This window comes from Ascidia mentula, chromosome 9 (assembly GCF_947561715.1).
Source record: "Ascidia mentula chromosome 9, kaAscMent1.1, whole genome shotgun sequence".
Lineage (NCBI taxonomy): Eukaryota > Metazoa > Chordata > Ascidiacea > Phlebobranchia > Ascidiidae > Ascidia > Ascidia mentula.
This window is the reverse complement of record NC_138574.1, coordinates 1,569,916-1,586,005: the sequence shown is the minus strand read 5'-3', so window position 1 is coordinate 1,586,005 and position 16,090 is coordinate 1,569,916. Positions and strand designations below refer to the sequence as shown.

The 16,090-nt window shown below is 38.9% G+C and overlaps 1 protein-coding gene and 1 non-coding gene across 2 annotated transcripts; both read left to right on the top strand.

Moving 5' to 3' along the window:
• The first annotated feature begins 3,928 nt into the window (after window positions 1-3,928).
• LOC145913744 (uromodulin-like) lies at window positions 3,929-14,166 on the top strand. The gene is made up of 9 exons (XM_083001493.1): window positions 3,929-4,011; window positions 7,831-7,886; window positions 8,216-8,403; window positions 9,497-9,678; window positions 10,253-10,383; window positions 10,976-11,090; window positions 12,920-13,091; window positions 13,248-13,449; window positions 13,666-14,166. Exons 2-9 carry the CDS (start codon window positions 7,832-7,834, stop codon window positions 13,839-13,841), a joined length of 1,221 nt encoding a protein of 406 aa, XP_082857619.1. The 5' UTR covers window positions 3,929-4,011; window position 7,831; the 3' UTR covers window positions 13,842-14,166.
• Window positions 14,167-15,635: 1,469 nt separating this feature from the next.
• On the top strand, window positions 15,636-15,707 carry Trnap-cgg (transfer RNA proline (anticodon CGG)). The gene has a single exon. It is a non-coding gene; the product is annotated as a tRNA-Pro (tRNA).
• The last annotated feature ends 383 nt before the right edge of the window (window positions 15,708-16,090 follow it).

The window sequence follows — 16,090 nt, the reverse complement described above, 5'->3', positions numbered from 1 at the left end:
ATTTCTTCATTCTTTGCGTTGAAAATATCAAAAAAGGGAAACTGTTACATTGAATAAAACCCATGTAAACTCGTGTAGATTCTGACAAAACACCTCTTGTTTATTCTCGAGAAGTTCGTTGATTTTAGTGTTTTTGAAAAAATTGAGCACGATTTTGTGTATTGGGGGTAAATCGGAGATTCTTGTTTTATAAAAGTGTAAAATTTGCAAAAGGTTTTGAACCGCTGCTCTTATCGTGAAAGATAACTCACAATATTGTTTCGTGTTTTGCTGCGTCATCGTTTGTAACGTCATAATAACCGTTTAATAGTTTTCATTGATAACATTTTTGTCATGTCCATTCCTATATAGGCCCATTGCTTTGGCCTGAATTTGGCACCAAAACAAAACGCTCCAGCGCATCAGTCCTTGAATGACCGGGTGCGGTTGGCAATTATTTGCATCAAGCCAGGACAAATAGCCACTCGACCCACCCCTTCATTCGCAGCCTTGTGATCAAACCAACCCGCAATTCACTGTTACTGCCCAATATTTAAACCGCACCATTTCCGTAAATTTAACCTCCGCTCACCTGGTAACAACCCCTTGCAGATCGGAAAGGGTTGGTTAAATCCAGGTTCTTGGATGCCACGTTGATAATAATGACCCGAATGAATGCGGCCTAACGACAGGGCTTCGGTCGTCGCTGGGCATAACGAGGTGCTTGCATGAAACCAACGGCAAAATATTTCCAACTAAAACAAAAGAGTTCATTTAGTTTAATATGTCAGGGGATTTTCGCGCCAGTGGCAAGATCGCGTCGTTTCAAGGTCAATTAGGCGACCTTGTAATATCAAATAGTCAATAAGGTGATCTGAAAAAAGATCATTGAGCTAATCGAAAATACCTTTGATCATATATATTTCGCTTGAAAAGGCATCACTAGGTTCTGTGACTTATTGAATTGGTTGTGTAATCTATTTAAATAACTACCGAAGCTGACGATGCCCTTTGTGCGAAATTAATATTTCTATATACTTTATAATAAAGAAGTATTACCATATGCTTTCGCCTAGCAAGACAGGATCGTCCCTTTATAATAAAAGATCGCACACTGGTCGTCTGTCACTTCTTGTGAGTAACAAAGTGCAGTTTTGTGCCTTTTTAGGCGAAACATACAAGACATCCACTAAGTTATGCGAGATCGTTGTCACGAATTTTACAGAGAAATGAAGTTAAATTGTTGTTTCTTCATAAATTCTTTTATTGTTGGAATTTTGTCACCAGAAGGTTTTAAATGTATTTCTTGCTCATAGAAAAGAACCGAATAATTTCCCAAACGCATTGCATCCTCTCATATGAATAATACATGACAGCTTACCTCAAATTTCAGGGTATTGTTCCACGGTTTCTTGTGTGGAAGTTATAATGAACGTGGATTTATTTGAAAAATTGGTGATGCGAAGGTAAGCTTTCCAAAACGCACCGCAATAAAAACTGTCGATTGAAACGTTTTGAATTAATTCTAAACAAAATTATTTTGTTTAAACGAAAAAAGTTACCAAAATTTAACGAAAGAATAATTGACAACGATCGATTTGGGCGAAGCTTTATGTTTCCCAATACCATGCACCATCTCCTCGTGGTGATTTCAAGACAAGTTGTGTTGCGGCAAATCTGCGCGGCAATTTTCGCTTTGCTTTGTCCATTACCAAAGGCGCAGGCAGGTCCATTAGTGAGATGTGGTGGTATCTCGCAGAGACCAATCCTCTGTCGCCTCAAGCAATGCGACTTTCCGTTCAGTCTGCCTTTTGCTGTCACAATGTCAAGTGTTAGGCTATCACAGGCGGAGGCCATTTTCGCAGGCCACATGTGTTCTTGTTGTTATTGACAGATTGTAGCTGAAATTGTGACTTTACTAAAGTGACTTGTAGTTCAATTGTTTGTGAGTTTCTTGTTGTTTTGAAAATTGTCACGAATAGGAAAATTGCGATAATTCTTTTGCGTTTTAGAGACATTTGTTGCAGTACATTCATTCAATAAATCCACGTCACAATACAGATTCTTTTGTGTATTGTGACGTAGGACGTGCGTGGAACAGCTTTGTTCCATAAATGTGAACAAATTCGATATCGCAGAGCAATTAACGCGATGGGGAATTGTCGCAAATAATCGCGATCGCGTCCTAAACAATGGCGCAACGCGCATGACGTCACGACGTCCGTGGTGAACACGTCATTGTTGATGATTCGACACGTAACGATGGGGGTGACGAAAGTTGAAAGTGATCATGCTCGGTGGCGCTCCATGTGGTGTCGAATAACGCGGGACGGGGTGGGAAAAAGGGGGAGTGAGGGATTGAGAAGTGAAAGACTCACACCGAGCAGGAAGTTCATGTTCTAATGCACGTTAGAACGAGGAGGGTGGAAGACTTGTGAGATTGGCGGCTTTGCGAGTGGAGTGCGCGAAAAAAACAGTGTTTCGCAAGTTTTACCAATCAGTGAATATAGCTGGCAAAACGAAAAAGACTATTTCAACAGAAAAACTACATTAAATTCCAACATTACCGTCGCGAGGCAACCTTTTCGTTTTAGGGTAGTTTTTAAGGAGACAATTTGACAACCAGTCGTTAGCTTTATGAAGTTCGGGGGAAAGGAATTTACGTTTTTGCTCGAGTTAACCAAGAAGATTTGACGTATATCGTATAACTGAGGTATTCAAAAAGTTAGTCATCGTGCAAAAATGTGTTTTCATTTGACACGGGCTAATTTTGTAGATGTGGTCAGGGCGTTTTTATTCGAACAAAACTGATCAATTTGATGGGCAAATTCGACCGCACTCATAACTTTGCGTACGTAAGCATGGAGGTCGTAGGAATATGGAGGCACGACTACACAGCTGCAATTATCCTCTGTGCGCTCCCATATTTGTAAACACCACCACACACTTTGAAGGCAATTAAAACTTACTACAAGTCCAAAATTATGACGTCATAATTAGTCCATACACGTCCTTTGTTTGAGGGTCGAAATTACGCGGAGGCAGCGCTCGAGCGCGTATCAAGGTTTGCGGATAAGTTTTGCCCAAATATGAGAGTGCATGGGCAGGGATAAGAACGAGACAACTGTGGAAGTTTTTCGAGGTTCAGTTTGAGTTGGAGGCAGAACGGAACGGAGATTCGCTTTTCCGAAAGGACTTTAGTTGTTTAAACTCTGTGTATGACATGGTTGCAAAGAATGTTACGTTTTCTTTGGCAGAAACTAAAATAACGTCATGTAATTGGGAACTTAAGGCACTGATCGTCCGTTAAAAATAAAGAGAACAACTTAAATCGTCTAAAATCGGTATTCATATCCCTACCTTGTCCTTATTTCTTTAATCTTTCATGATGTGAATAACATTCTGAATATTGGATTCATCGACGTAGTTTGGTTCTGAGACGTGATAAAATTATATATTCCAGTATATAAGAAGAAAAGGTTCTCCAATCTGTTAAGTTGCTACCTCAAATTTCCCGACAGTCTGGAATTTGTTGGTCAGTTAATACGAGTTCAAATCTTGGCCAAGTGTTATTTTGTGGCAAAATATAGCGGAAATTTAGAACCGCTCGACGCGTAATTACCACCTGTGCACTTGCGACAGAATTTTAATTTCTTTTGCCACTTTTATTTGAATTTGTTGCACTTAAAAATGTCGCGTAAAATTTTGTTAAAGTCCTGTGTAACATTACTCAAAACAATTTTGAAAAGGCGCTTTTATTAAACATTAAATAAAAGCAGAGAGTTTTATTTAAATATAAAAATAAACGAATGCTGATACGAAACAGAGTTCAACAACTTTTGGAAAATAAAGGAATAAAAATGACCGCATTCCCTTTAGTTTAGAATCATTTGTTACTTGACACTTTACAACGCCATGTACATTATATTATCCTTATGTTTTATTTTACAGGTGCTGAAATAGGTGCGCCATTGTTTAGGAAATCGTTTGTATCGTTTTGTGAAAATCCCATTCCACATTTCCATCATTCAGGTAAGACATTTGATCTTTGTTTAACGTACGCGCAAACCACACGATGCGACATCTGAAGATAAACAGATTACCATCATGTCTTTAAAATCTTAGTGTTTAAACGAGGATACACAAACTGTTATCGCAGTTAACCGCGCGCTTTGAAGTTCACCGACTAATCACACAACGGGAACATTTGTCGGTGTACTAATTGAAGCGGTCAGCCACAGTCGTAAACGTGGTTAAAGTTCAGTTTGGAAAACGTGGAGATGATCTATGAAAACGTGCTCATGCATACGTTTTGTCTTCGCGATGACATTGCCGAAGGCCATGAGCGGAAAGGTCGCACGGGTCTTTCAGTGCAAGAAACACAGTGCGAAGATTTACAATCTAACGACGCTACAAGTGTGTTGCAAATTGCTTGGCGACATTCCGGGACCGAAAATTTATTTCAGTAATTTCGTTAGATCATTTGTTTTCGCACAAAAAACTTATAATGGATTGGTACAAACACATTGTTTGTGAGCAATGCGCTGTTATAATAGTGATTGTGGAATCAAACCATACTTGACAAACATGTGCCTTTTTGAATGGAGAAGCCAAAGGTAATATGCTATTAATCATGTTACATTGATTAGACTTTCAAACACTCACTGCGTTTATCACATTTTTATCAGTAGTATTTTCCTAACCTTTTATCTATGTACCTTTAAAACTCAATGTCTTATTTTGGCAAAGCTGTCTTCGGTAGAACAGCATAATATGAAGGAGGTTTATCCGGATTGGTCGCACTCGACAGTTTGCCCAATTAAGCCATTGAAATCCCAATACTGAACAAGATTTGGCGCCAGCTTTTAAACCCACTCATATACATCCCATTGTCATGTTTGCAATCAAGCGGCCAAACATGCGACATAATCGGTATTATGACGTCAACGGTTAAATTTGTTGTGCTGTGTGGGCTCGGAAATTGTGCAACGGGTGTGTGACAATTAAATGGCGGACTCGAGAGGTGGATATGCTAAAAAAAGATCTTCTTAATTAAGGGACGCCTTTACAGCACTTAACATTTTTAAGCGCACCTTTTCAAAGCGAGTCGACGAAGGGAGTTATGACATCACAATTGTCGGATTTTATCCTTATGACTCAACAAGGGTTTATTCAAAACTGCTTGCGGTGCAGATTTGTGTTTTAAAGTCAAAACGGTGATTTCTCCTCACAAGTTTTTGGAAATGTTTGTTAGCTTACCAAGTAGCGGCGAGTTTGGGGAAAACACGGTTTTCGCTCGCGGCGCATTCCTCCTGGTGCTTTCTTTATTGCATTGTGACGTAAAAAGTGACTTTCTGTTTAGGACGCGCGATATCCGAAAGTAACAAAATGCATAAAACATGCCATGTGATGCCGCTAAGGTTGTACGACTGCCATGGTGACTGCACAAGGTTGGAGAAATACCTTCACTTGCATTATTCATCAACTTTAAACATTCATCTCACCGTCAAATAAACAGCTGTTATATTAGAGATCATGCTGTATGCTAAACTGATCTTTATTATCCGTTTATACTGAATATGTTCATGTGGTAAACATTGGATCAATGAAATATTATTATCTTACTGATTTAATTCAACATAATAACTTTCACATTTAAAGCACGCTGGAAGGTCTTATATTTTGGTTTCATTGATACTATTTATAGGAATTACACATGTGTGGAAATAGGAATGAATTTCTTAACGTTATAATGCTTCAAATACCGCATGGCACATTATAAAAAATATGGGTTAAAACAATAATTTAATGTATCTTTGGGCATTTTAATAAAGAGATGTCTTTTAGAATGCCACGCACTGACATTCTGTTCTTCGTAAAAACCATCGCCAATAAACAGAGTTAGTGCTGATCGTAAAATAACCTCGCAGAAAAGTAACATCAGCCACCGTTTGGTCCAACTTGGCAGATTGATGGACAATTACGATAGACATTTGCACCGCATACACGACCCTGAGTGTAACCGGTTTGACTGGGCAATCATATGATAACGATTTATTTTTATTGTCGTTAACCCTTTGACCTTGAAACGCGGAAGGTCACACAACTGTTTGGCGCCGGGTCGCTCTTCCAAATCACCGGTCATTTTCAAACAATTTAATTTTTTGGGTTGGTTGTGCGTCCATACATGTCTTGAGAGGGTGTTGTGATTCAACCACAAAACGCTTTCAACTGTCGGCGGATTAACGTGGATGTTTGTCAACAATGTTTTCAAGTGTTTACAAATATTGTACGTGGCCGCTTGCTGGTAGTTGATACGATGACACTTAGTTCGTCACCAGTTTGTGTTAACCACTGAAAAGCAGGTCGCAGAATTACGGACGAAAACCAACAAAAATACTAAACAACAACCGGACCCCAAAGGAGTCTCTTCGAATTACACTCGATGTAAAATATAATGCTAGAGCAGCGATTGGTGTCAAAACTGTCGTTCAATCTAATTTACAAATGTGTATTCTAATAAAAATTGCTTAAAATGTATTTTTTGATGTACAGTAATGTTTTTATTTTGTAAAAAAAGCATTTTGTAAACATATTTCATGACAGAACTACTGTTTAAATTATTTTTAAGATATATCAGTGTCCAAACGTTGTTTAAAGATTCTGGTCTATTAATTTATTGCTTTGTTTAGTGGCGAATGCTTTTAGTAAAATATAAGATAAAATAATAGTTTTTTAATTTGCTTGGCCTGCAGCATGTGAACAAATAACAGATTTGCAATAAACATTTTTGTAGTTTAATTAAATACTGTTTAACAGAAAAGGCCCCAGAGGACCTATTTGCCAAAAAAACGTACTGAAATTTTTAATATGTTTAGGCTGTGGCTCAGAACTTTCCGAGCTTAGGTCTTGAATTATTAACACGGGAAAAATTGCCGCCTGCATTGAACACGGCGATTTGATGTCAAGCCCAGCGGCTATATCCCGCCTTATAAACCTCATTATCTTAAATTCTCCCGCACGGTGACACGAAACGCATTTTAAACCCGTTCTCATATTAAGTTGCATGCATCGTCACACTGTTTATATATAATATGGGTGGGAAAATTGGCAGATCGCTCTTGTGGTGTTTAGGTGACTGAAATGCTATAATGTGAACCTGAAAATGTCTTCAGGCAGTTTACAAACATATATATATATATATATCTAGTATATTGTTTTTGTGTGACTTCCTCTTACTTTTAACACGTAAAGTGATTCAACGCTTTGGTGTGTTAGTGCCAACGGATGACGTCATCTTGTAATTCTTTACAAGTTCTCGCCGAAATTTGCCTCTACCATTAAACCCACTCTTGCCGTAGCAGAAAGTCGTGTTTCAAATCCCCGCCTTAAACAACGCAGCAAAAAATTTACTGATCTCAGTACGAGATTAAAACGACAACTTGGCCAAGGTTGACCAAACAAACAACAGAATAATCCAGACCGGGATCCGCTTGCTCACGTTGTAAGCGCACACGGCACAATTCCTCAAACCACCAACCTTGCGTCATAATACTTACCACAACAACACCATTGTGATGTCATGTAAAACTTTATTTAAAAGAGAAACAAACAAAATAATTTTAAACCATAACTCGCCAAGCAGTGAGAAAACTGCCTATAAACTGTAAATGTGTGTGATATTGGCGTGTAATGGATTAAAATGGGGGATTGGTAAACGTAAATGTACGGAGACTTCAAGACAACAAAGAACAAACCGCTAAAACGCCGCATAACTGCTCAACAGCGTCACTTAACGGCCATGGTTTTCTGCTCGATCGAAAATTTACCTTGATGTTTGTTTCTTTGCAGGATGAAGGCGATTCTGTTCATATTAGGTTTGTGTGTCTCATCCACCCTCGCCCAAGGTAAGATTTTTCTTTTTGGGGATATTGAAAACTAATTTTGTCAAAAACACATGATTTCTTGAAAAATGTAACAACATACTCGTGCTTCAACCGGAAACTGGCATATATACAGTTTTTATAGTGTTTCGGGGAACTCACAAGGTTTTGACAAAAACAGTTAACAATAAACGATAAAACATTATTTGCAATATTTTGTTGTTGAAACATTTGATTTAAATTATTCAAATTGAAAACTATAATTTTAAAACAATAGATTTGAATATTTACCGGTTTAAGTCATAAGATTTGCCATAAATCTCCATTTAGTTACCAAGTTTTTCATGTTCCAGATTTGGTTCAAGTCGTTTGCGCGCAAGACTCAATTACGGCGAAAATCAAGAAGCAAGTTGTCGACACAGCTGGGTTCACAATCGATGACATTCATTTAAACGACAAGAACTGTGTGTTCGACCAAGAAGACGATGAGTTTTATATCCATGTTATATCCCCACTTTCCGACTGCCTCACCCATCAAGTTGTAAGTCAAAAATGTCGCTTGCTCGATTTTTGCACGAAAAAACGTGTACAATTCTTACTTTTTAAAAAAAATGTGCTTTACAAATAATTTAAATTTACACAACTGTACAAAAATACGATTTGCAATTTGTTTGATAAAAGAAATCCTCTTTGTTGGTTATTGTCATATCTTGTTGTGGTTTAAAATTTAAACTTTTAAAAATGTTCCTTCTTTTACAACCGTTCCATTGTTTGGATGCAATTGTGACGTAACAAACTCAATGGAAATTTTGTGTAAAGTCACCAACGCTAATATGTCGGTTTACCAACTTAATATTTGACCGGCGACCTTGTGGCATGAAATATTAAAGCGTTTTTGCGACATTTAAATTATTCAGCATATCATAATACAGCTTTGATGATCGCGTCCTATTAATATTCATCGCCGACACTCCACATTAATAAACCCTTATCACCGCCTTGCATAAATTTTCTTATGACCTGTCCGTTTCACGTTTGCATAAGTCCTTAGTAGTCTAATTAACGTTTCATAAAAAGCAACTTTTAGGCTACATGTGGTAACTGAATTCCGAAATATCACGTTTAAAAGTTGCCACAGGACAAATTAGGAAACAAACAGCAATATTTTCTCATCGGTTAATGCAACTACTTTATTGAAATGTACAAGACCATGACGAGCATGCAGTGTACTGTGTACAGTGCTTATTTTGTCCTGTAATGTCCCATCAGTACAGCTGGTGACTGTGGCTTGAAATTTCACAAAAGAACAACGTGTACAGATTGGCATGTGACTATATGCTTGCTTGTGCACTGCTTTTATAAGAGACTGACTGTAAAACAACTTTATTGGCACGAGCTTTCGCGAGATTGATCTCGCTTCATCAGGTGCAGCAAAAAATCAGGTGCAGATTGGCATGTATACGTCAAAAATAGTTTTGATATAAATCCTGGAGTATATTTTGTGGCAAATGACCAATAAAAATATGTTGGAACCAGTTTATTAGCAATTGCTGAAAGCAATATTATTGCAATAATAAACGTCGTTTGTTTTAACCAATGAACTCCAACACTTAACCTTGGAAATTTGCTTTCAGGTAAACGACACCCACGTGACTTATTCAAACTCGATATCAACGGTTGAGACCGGACCAACTTACCCGTACGGTGTTGTGATTGGTTCAGCCGCGAACTCAAAAGTCCTCAGTGCCAGAATCATTTGCACTTATAGAATCGACCTCAATGTCAGCACTATGTTTATTCCAAACATCACCATTGTGTAAGTAAACACTGTGCAAATATAGAAATGTTTATATGTATAGCATAAATCTCTTACTGACAATTTCGATTGGTCTTGAATGATTATGCAATGATCTAGATTCTATAGAGATCAATCGTAACCACCACTATGGTAATCTCTTTTTGAAACTGTGATTAACGTATAGGGCAGGTTAGTCTCACAAAGCTGAGTGTGCTATATTACTTTTATGCAACTTGCGCAAATACTTGGGCAGCAAAACCGATGAATTCAAAACGTTAAAATGTGAACGTCCAACAGTGTTAAAAGCACTCTAATTTTTTTTTAATTAAAAATAGGTGATTTCTCTGACCTAATAACATACATTGCAACAAACAGCTCTTGTAATTCCCTGTGTTTAATCAGAAAAGGCGTGAATGGAAAGGGTTTGTTATGCCGAAAACCTTTGCACGTTACGCCCACAGTTCCCACATTTCTTCTGTGTCAAAATCACAGAAACGTAACTTCTCGTACATACAGAACTCGTATCAACTCAACGATACGCCACACCCCTTTGCCACCATTTCACCTTTAATGTGATTCATTATTCTCGCAGGCCAATCCCCATTCCAGATGCGTTCGGCACTGGCGAGTTCAGAGCTTCGATGTCACTTTATCCAGACGCCACTTACCAGAGACCATTCAGTGAGCCCCCGACCCTGCCTGCAGATGAAACTTTATACGTTGGTGAGTAACAACCGCTAGATGGCGCACAATGACCGACAAAACCCTGAACAATACGCGTCACTTTTGTTTTGAAAACCGCACCGGGATTCGAACCCATGTTATCAGAACTCGAATCCCGAAAATCTTTTCTACTTAGTATATGAATTAATGACAAAGACTGATGTTGAAAATCGCCCGCAAGAATAATGGCCTTGCATTTAACGTTCGCATAAAATTTCAATCTTTAACTGCAATTAGATGTCTTACGTACTTTGTGAAGAAAGACTTTTATATTATAAAGTACACGAGCTTTTGCGTGTAACACTCGCTTCAGCAGGTGTAACTGTTTTTTCTACCTTTGTGTCATTTACAACTGATGAAGCGGAGTTACTCGCGAAAGCTCGTGTACTTTATAATATAAAAGTCAGTCTTCTCAATGAGTGCCAAGCCAGGACAATTCAGTTGTAGCCATAAGACTGATACGGCACATTTATCAATTTCTGAAGAAAGCACCCTAAAGTTTGTTGGCTACTTAATGGTTATTTACTGTGATCGTAGCATCCCACCACAGGCAGACATTACAGTAATTTTAATGCGTGTTTATTTTGTTAAGGTGTAACACTGCTCGGAACAGTGAGTGAAGACATTTACCTCCTTATCCAAGACTGCTGGGGAACCGTCTCAAGTGATCCTAATGCAAGCCCGCAATATCCATTGGTTTCCGACGGGTGAGTTGCGACACCAAGCGGTGGTAAAACTTTGTTGCAGAGCCCGCGTGGTGTCAGTGTTTGTCTGGTGGAAACGGAACATTGCAGTTTGATTCTTTTTTTAGTGGCGAATGGAGGGTTTAAAACCTAAAATAGTTTTAATTATCGCTTGTTTTCGTTGATGCTTTCACGTAAAGCTGGCTTTTCATTAGTTAGTATGACGTAGCGTAGACGTTATTCGATAAATAATTGCCACGAAATTGTTTGTGGGTTTTCGGGATCAGTTTCACTCCAGCATCACACTTATTTTCATCACGACAAGTAAAAGTTTTGAAATGAATCCCAAAATGGTTTTAAATAATTGTACATAGCAAACTGATATGCTGGATTTATTGCAAAAATATTACAAACCTTTAAAATAGGGAAGATAATTTTCCGTGTAAAGAGATTTTCGTTGCTTTTTCAAACAATTGTATTTCTATTTTATGCAATTGTTTCTAATGAAAGGTCGTAGTTAAGGTTATGATTTACCAAATGGATCTTAGGTCAATGGAGCGTGGTTCGAGTTCTGTTATGATTACGATGTCAATCAAAATATACATGCAGCGAAGCTCAATTAATTAGGTGTAAAATGAAATCCTGTATGTATACATATCAGTAGATCAACTTCACGAGGATATTGCTGGTAGGTGAGCAATGATACGGCAATTTCCCACTACAATTACCACGTTCTGTTACTAGCCTGGGGCCACAGTGACGTAACAAAGGTGATTGTGGTCTTCGGTTCAAACCTGTTTTTATTTGAATTTTAGCCCGCCTTTGAGCTTCTAGGAAGTGTTTTTGAACAAAGTCACGGATATTTTGCTTTGCGATTAAGTACACTAAACTATACAAACTGTACGGAAATAAATTAAACGTTATGACCCAACATCGACAAAAGTTTCTTCAACTATTCCCAGATAATATTCCATTGCTTTACATTCAAATCTGTCTTGTTTCCGCCCTCAACTTTTGCATTGTTGCGTTTTAAACCCAAATTTTATGAATCAGTTTCAATCACTTACACTGTCTTTAAAAACAGCATGCAAATTTTATTTGCCACTAGATCTTGTAAAGTGTGTTGCGTAAAACGAAAACGTTCGTGCGTGCGAAAGTAAATTTATATCCCCGCTGGATATTCCTGTGATATTACGAAATATGATCTTTATTCTCTGGTCAACCAACGTAAAAAAATTCCACATTTAGCTTCGGTGTTATTTGATTTCTATCGGCGATAAAAACTTGATGACGTAATTTTATGAGTGTACAACAATTAAAATAACGGAGAGGGTTGGTCAGAAAACCGACTTCACACCGCTAAAGTTTTGCAAGGCCCCGGGCAACGAGATTCTGAAGCGATAAAGGTTGGTTTTTGCCCCGGGCTACTCACGATCCCACAAATTCTACAATTCTCTCCTCGGCTCCAGTCTTTCTTTGTTTGTTTATGACGTGATAATTACAAGGACGCGCCACGATAATTAGGAGATTGCTGGATTTTTTGCGCGCTCCTCGGAGGCGGAACGGGTTCTTTATGAAGCTCGCGCGTTTTGTGGCGAGAGAAAAAGGGGAGGTGGATGAAAAAGCGGGGCGTGACGTGGCTGTGTGTCGAGCTTGTTCCACCATAAGTTGAGATCACATGTCACTTTGCTTGTGTGCATCTTGCCGAAAGAAGCTCAAGTCAGTTCTGGTCTTGATTTAAACCTGGTTTTTAGCTTGTTGGCTTGCGAGGTGCGTTGAAAGTATGACATTGAATACGATTTTAGTAGACGCCAAGAGTACGTCTTTTGTTAACTTGCGGTGTTTTGTTTCAGATGCCCGATTCCAACAGCTGGAGATGGAGGTGTGCAAGTGACGCAAAATGGTATCTCCCATCAGGGAATGTGGAACAGTCCAGTGTTCAAGTTCGTCGGCGGCGATGAGAATTTCGACAACGTTTGGCTCCACTGCGACCTTCAGCTTTGCATCAACAAGCCATGCAGGCCGGTAAGTGGTCCTTGTGTATTTTTATATTGTGTCAGTATGTCGGCTAAACGAGTTTCGCGTCTGCGCCGAGATTAAATCGCTGTCGGGTGCCTCGGGGCTCAACCGAATCCGCAGCGCGCGCACTCTATCATGTTTAATCTTCGAATTGCGTTGCAGACTTGCCCGGCCAAGCGCAGGAAGCGTAGAGATGTGGATGGTGAGACAAAGAAGGTTTGGGGACCATCCGACCACACCGAACCTCACATTATCACCTTGGGTCCGGTGAAGAAGGTCATAATCGAACACGTGCCCAATGAACAGATCAAGGTTTCCTACGTGGAAGTTGACCCGGATACTTACCGTCCTATTGGACAAGCCAGTAAGTTTTCCTTCAGATCTGAACCAGAGTCGCTTCATTCGCTCTGTAGCGCCACCACCTGTTGATCTCCAGCATTCTTACATTTGTTGAAGAATTGCAGGTGGTAGGTGCTTCCACGAGTGCTCTCATCAGTGACTTGATTCAATTTTTACTGTACACAAATATTACAATTTGTTGAACCCAACATGTGATACTGAACTACTTTTTTATCTGTAGATCCCAATGAACGAATGGTTTGGAACCCAGTTGTGATCGCTGTCATCGCAGTGATGGGAAGTCTTGCGCTAATTTGCGTCGTTCTGGCCATTGTTGTTATAGCTGTGAGGTCCAGGCGTCGCGCAAATGACGGAATCGCCATCGGCGGCATCGGAAACAAGGGATTCGTGGCGTAAAAATAGTCCCTTGCACTTTTCTATCATCCCGCTTTTTATGTATTCATTCGCGCACATCGTCATCTTGTTACACATTTCACCAGAGTGTCGTTGTTTTGTTGATGCCGACGCGTAACAAATAAAAAAACCATGTACAAAACTGACACGCCCTTGTCTGCATTTACACAAAGATGTGTACATCACCCCCTCCCTCGCCCACACCTGCCAATTTCGTCATGATCACGTGTTCTGCTTTGTCGTGTCGTCATCGCTTGTTCACTTCGACGTGCCCACGTCTCGCTCGTTGTGAAAATGTCATGTGGTCCAATAAATGCGACAGTTAAAACACAAACCTGTTTGAATTTTATCGTTTATTAGACCGGACTAAGCATTTTAAGGTAAATGATATCAGCCTTTGCAAGTCGGCGACCGACGGATCTGTCTTTACAAATCTATATTATACTCCTAGAACTAGTATAAGGGTGCTGATCGTCTTTTACTCCTTTTGTGGAGTTCTAGGGATTATAGTTTTTATAGAAGGAGTTAAGAAAAAAATGATAAGTTAGCTGAATACAGTGAACACTTTTTTAACCCAAAAAGTGTCATCAGTGTTGTGACAACGGTGTTTGCCCGCCGATTGGCCAGGTTAAGAATTGTTTTCTTTCCGATCAAAAAGGATATGGTTTGGAATGTAATCTTGCGGGTGCATAATCAGGACATCGATACGCACCATATATAGAAGCGCCTGTACGTGGCTAAATCAGTAACTGGGGTTTTAAAAATTTGCTGCTTCCAAAATTAAATTCGTTACATAATTAATCACATGGTCGGAAAGCGTTCGTTACAGGAAGAGAACGAATTAATTTAGCGTTGCAGAACTTTGAAGCCAAAGTTAAGTGATTCGTTCGGTGGCGGAATGTTGCAATGGCCTCGGGGCAAAACACGATGAGACCTGAGAGCTTGTTTGCTGCTGTATCTCCTAACACAAAGCTCTGATCTGACGCTATTAATTTAAACGCTATTAATACTTGGCCCTTTTTAAGGTTATTTTGTTGAATAAATCAAATAAACTTGATGTAAAACTCTAAATATATAGTCTGTCCAAAATCGTGCACCAGCAACCACAGTAATTATAGACCTGAGTCTGGCATGGAGTATTTCAGAAAACAAAAATTTATATATAAAGGGATATTTTTCAACTAAATAACAGAGTAAGAAAGGGTAATTTTTTACTAGGTTGCAATTTGCGCAACTTTGATATTGCCGAGTCATCTTATTTATTTGAAACGACCACAAATGGCGACAGACTGTGTTGCCGCCTTTATTTATTTCCTTCGGGCAGGTATTCCACGATTCAATTTATTTTCGCCACCATCCAGGTTGCACGTAAACTTAAAATAAAAGCAATCGAATGTAACGGACTGGGCAGTGACGGAAGGCCGGTTGAAACCACATTTTGGTATAAGTTATGAAACCCACAATGGAGGATACAGAGGGAACATTCAACATTATACAGTCTCTTTGTTCGAACACGTGGGTGTGCAATAAGACATTTGCCACCATCTATAATATATCGGTACCATTAACTAATTATTGAGACCCTAACAATTGAATTATGATTTAAATGCAACACACTTCAACACAGATTGTTTTGTAAATATCTTTAGGTTGATTGGTTGGCGCACAATAAAATGCTTCGGTAACGATGCAGTGCAAATTGAATCGAAAACCCAAACAGATTTCAAAATTAAATAAAATCAAGAAGTTGGGTCAACTTGTAAAACAATGTAAATATATCATTAACTGTACCCGTGCGGCTCGTTGGTCTAGGGGTATGATTCTCGCTTCGGGTGCGAGAGGTCCCGGGTTCAATTCCCGGACGAGCCCGTGTTTAATTTTTGTGCCTCAGCAATACTAGAATCAATTTTGCCGAAAAGGAAATAATTTCATTATTGCCAAAATACCTACTTTACACGTCTGATAGCAAAATGAGAATAAATGATTCATTTAATATTTACGCTACACTGCACTGGAATAAGAAAAGTACGAAGTAAATTTTAAATGTTAATTTTAGCGGGAAAATTATCCTTGTTGCGTTCTAGTTTGTCTTCGAAGTGGTTGTTTGCCATGTGCACCGAAGTCATATTTTTGTGTAGTAATAGTTTCAATAAAATAGTTATTAATGTTTTTTTTATTGCAGATTCAATCCTAGAATGTAAACTAGTAAGTCACTGTAAACATACTGTTGTGTTGCACTGTCGGACTTTCTT

Bases quoted from the DNA above. Each gene is read 5' to 3' on its own strand.
- LOC145913744 (XM_083001493.1), top strand. From the start codon at position 7,832: ATGAAGGCGATTCTGTTCATATTAGGTTTGTGTGTCTCATCCACCCTC. The intron at 8,404-9,496 runs GTAAGTCAAAAA...ATTTGCTTTCAG, and splicing joins ACTGCCTCACCCATCAAGTT to GTAAACGACACCCACGTGAC. The intron at 11,091-12,919 runs GTGAGTTGCGAC...GTTTTGTTTCAG, and splicing joins TATCCATTGGTTTCCGACGG to ATGCCCGATTCCAACAGCTG.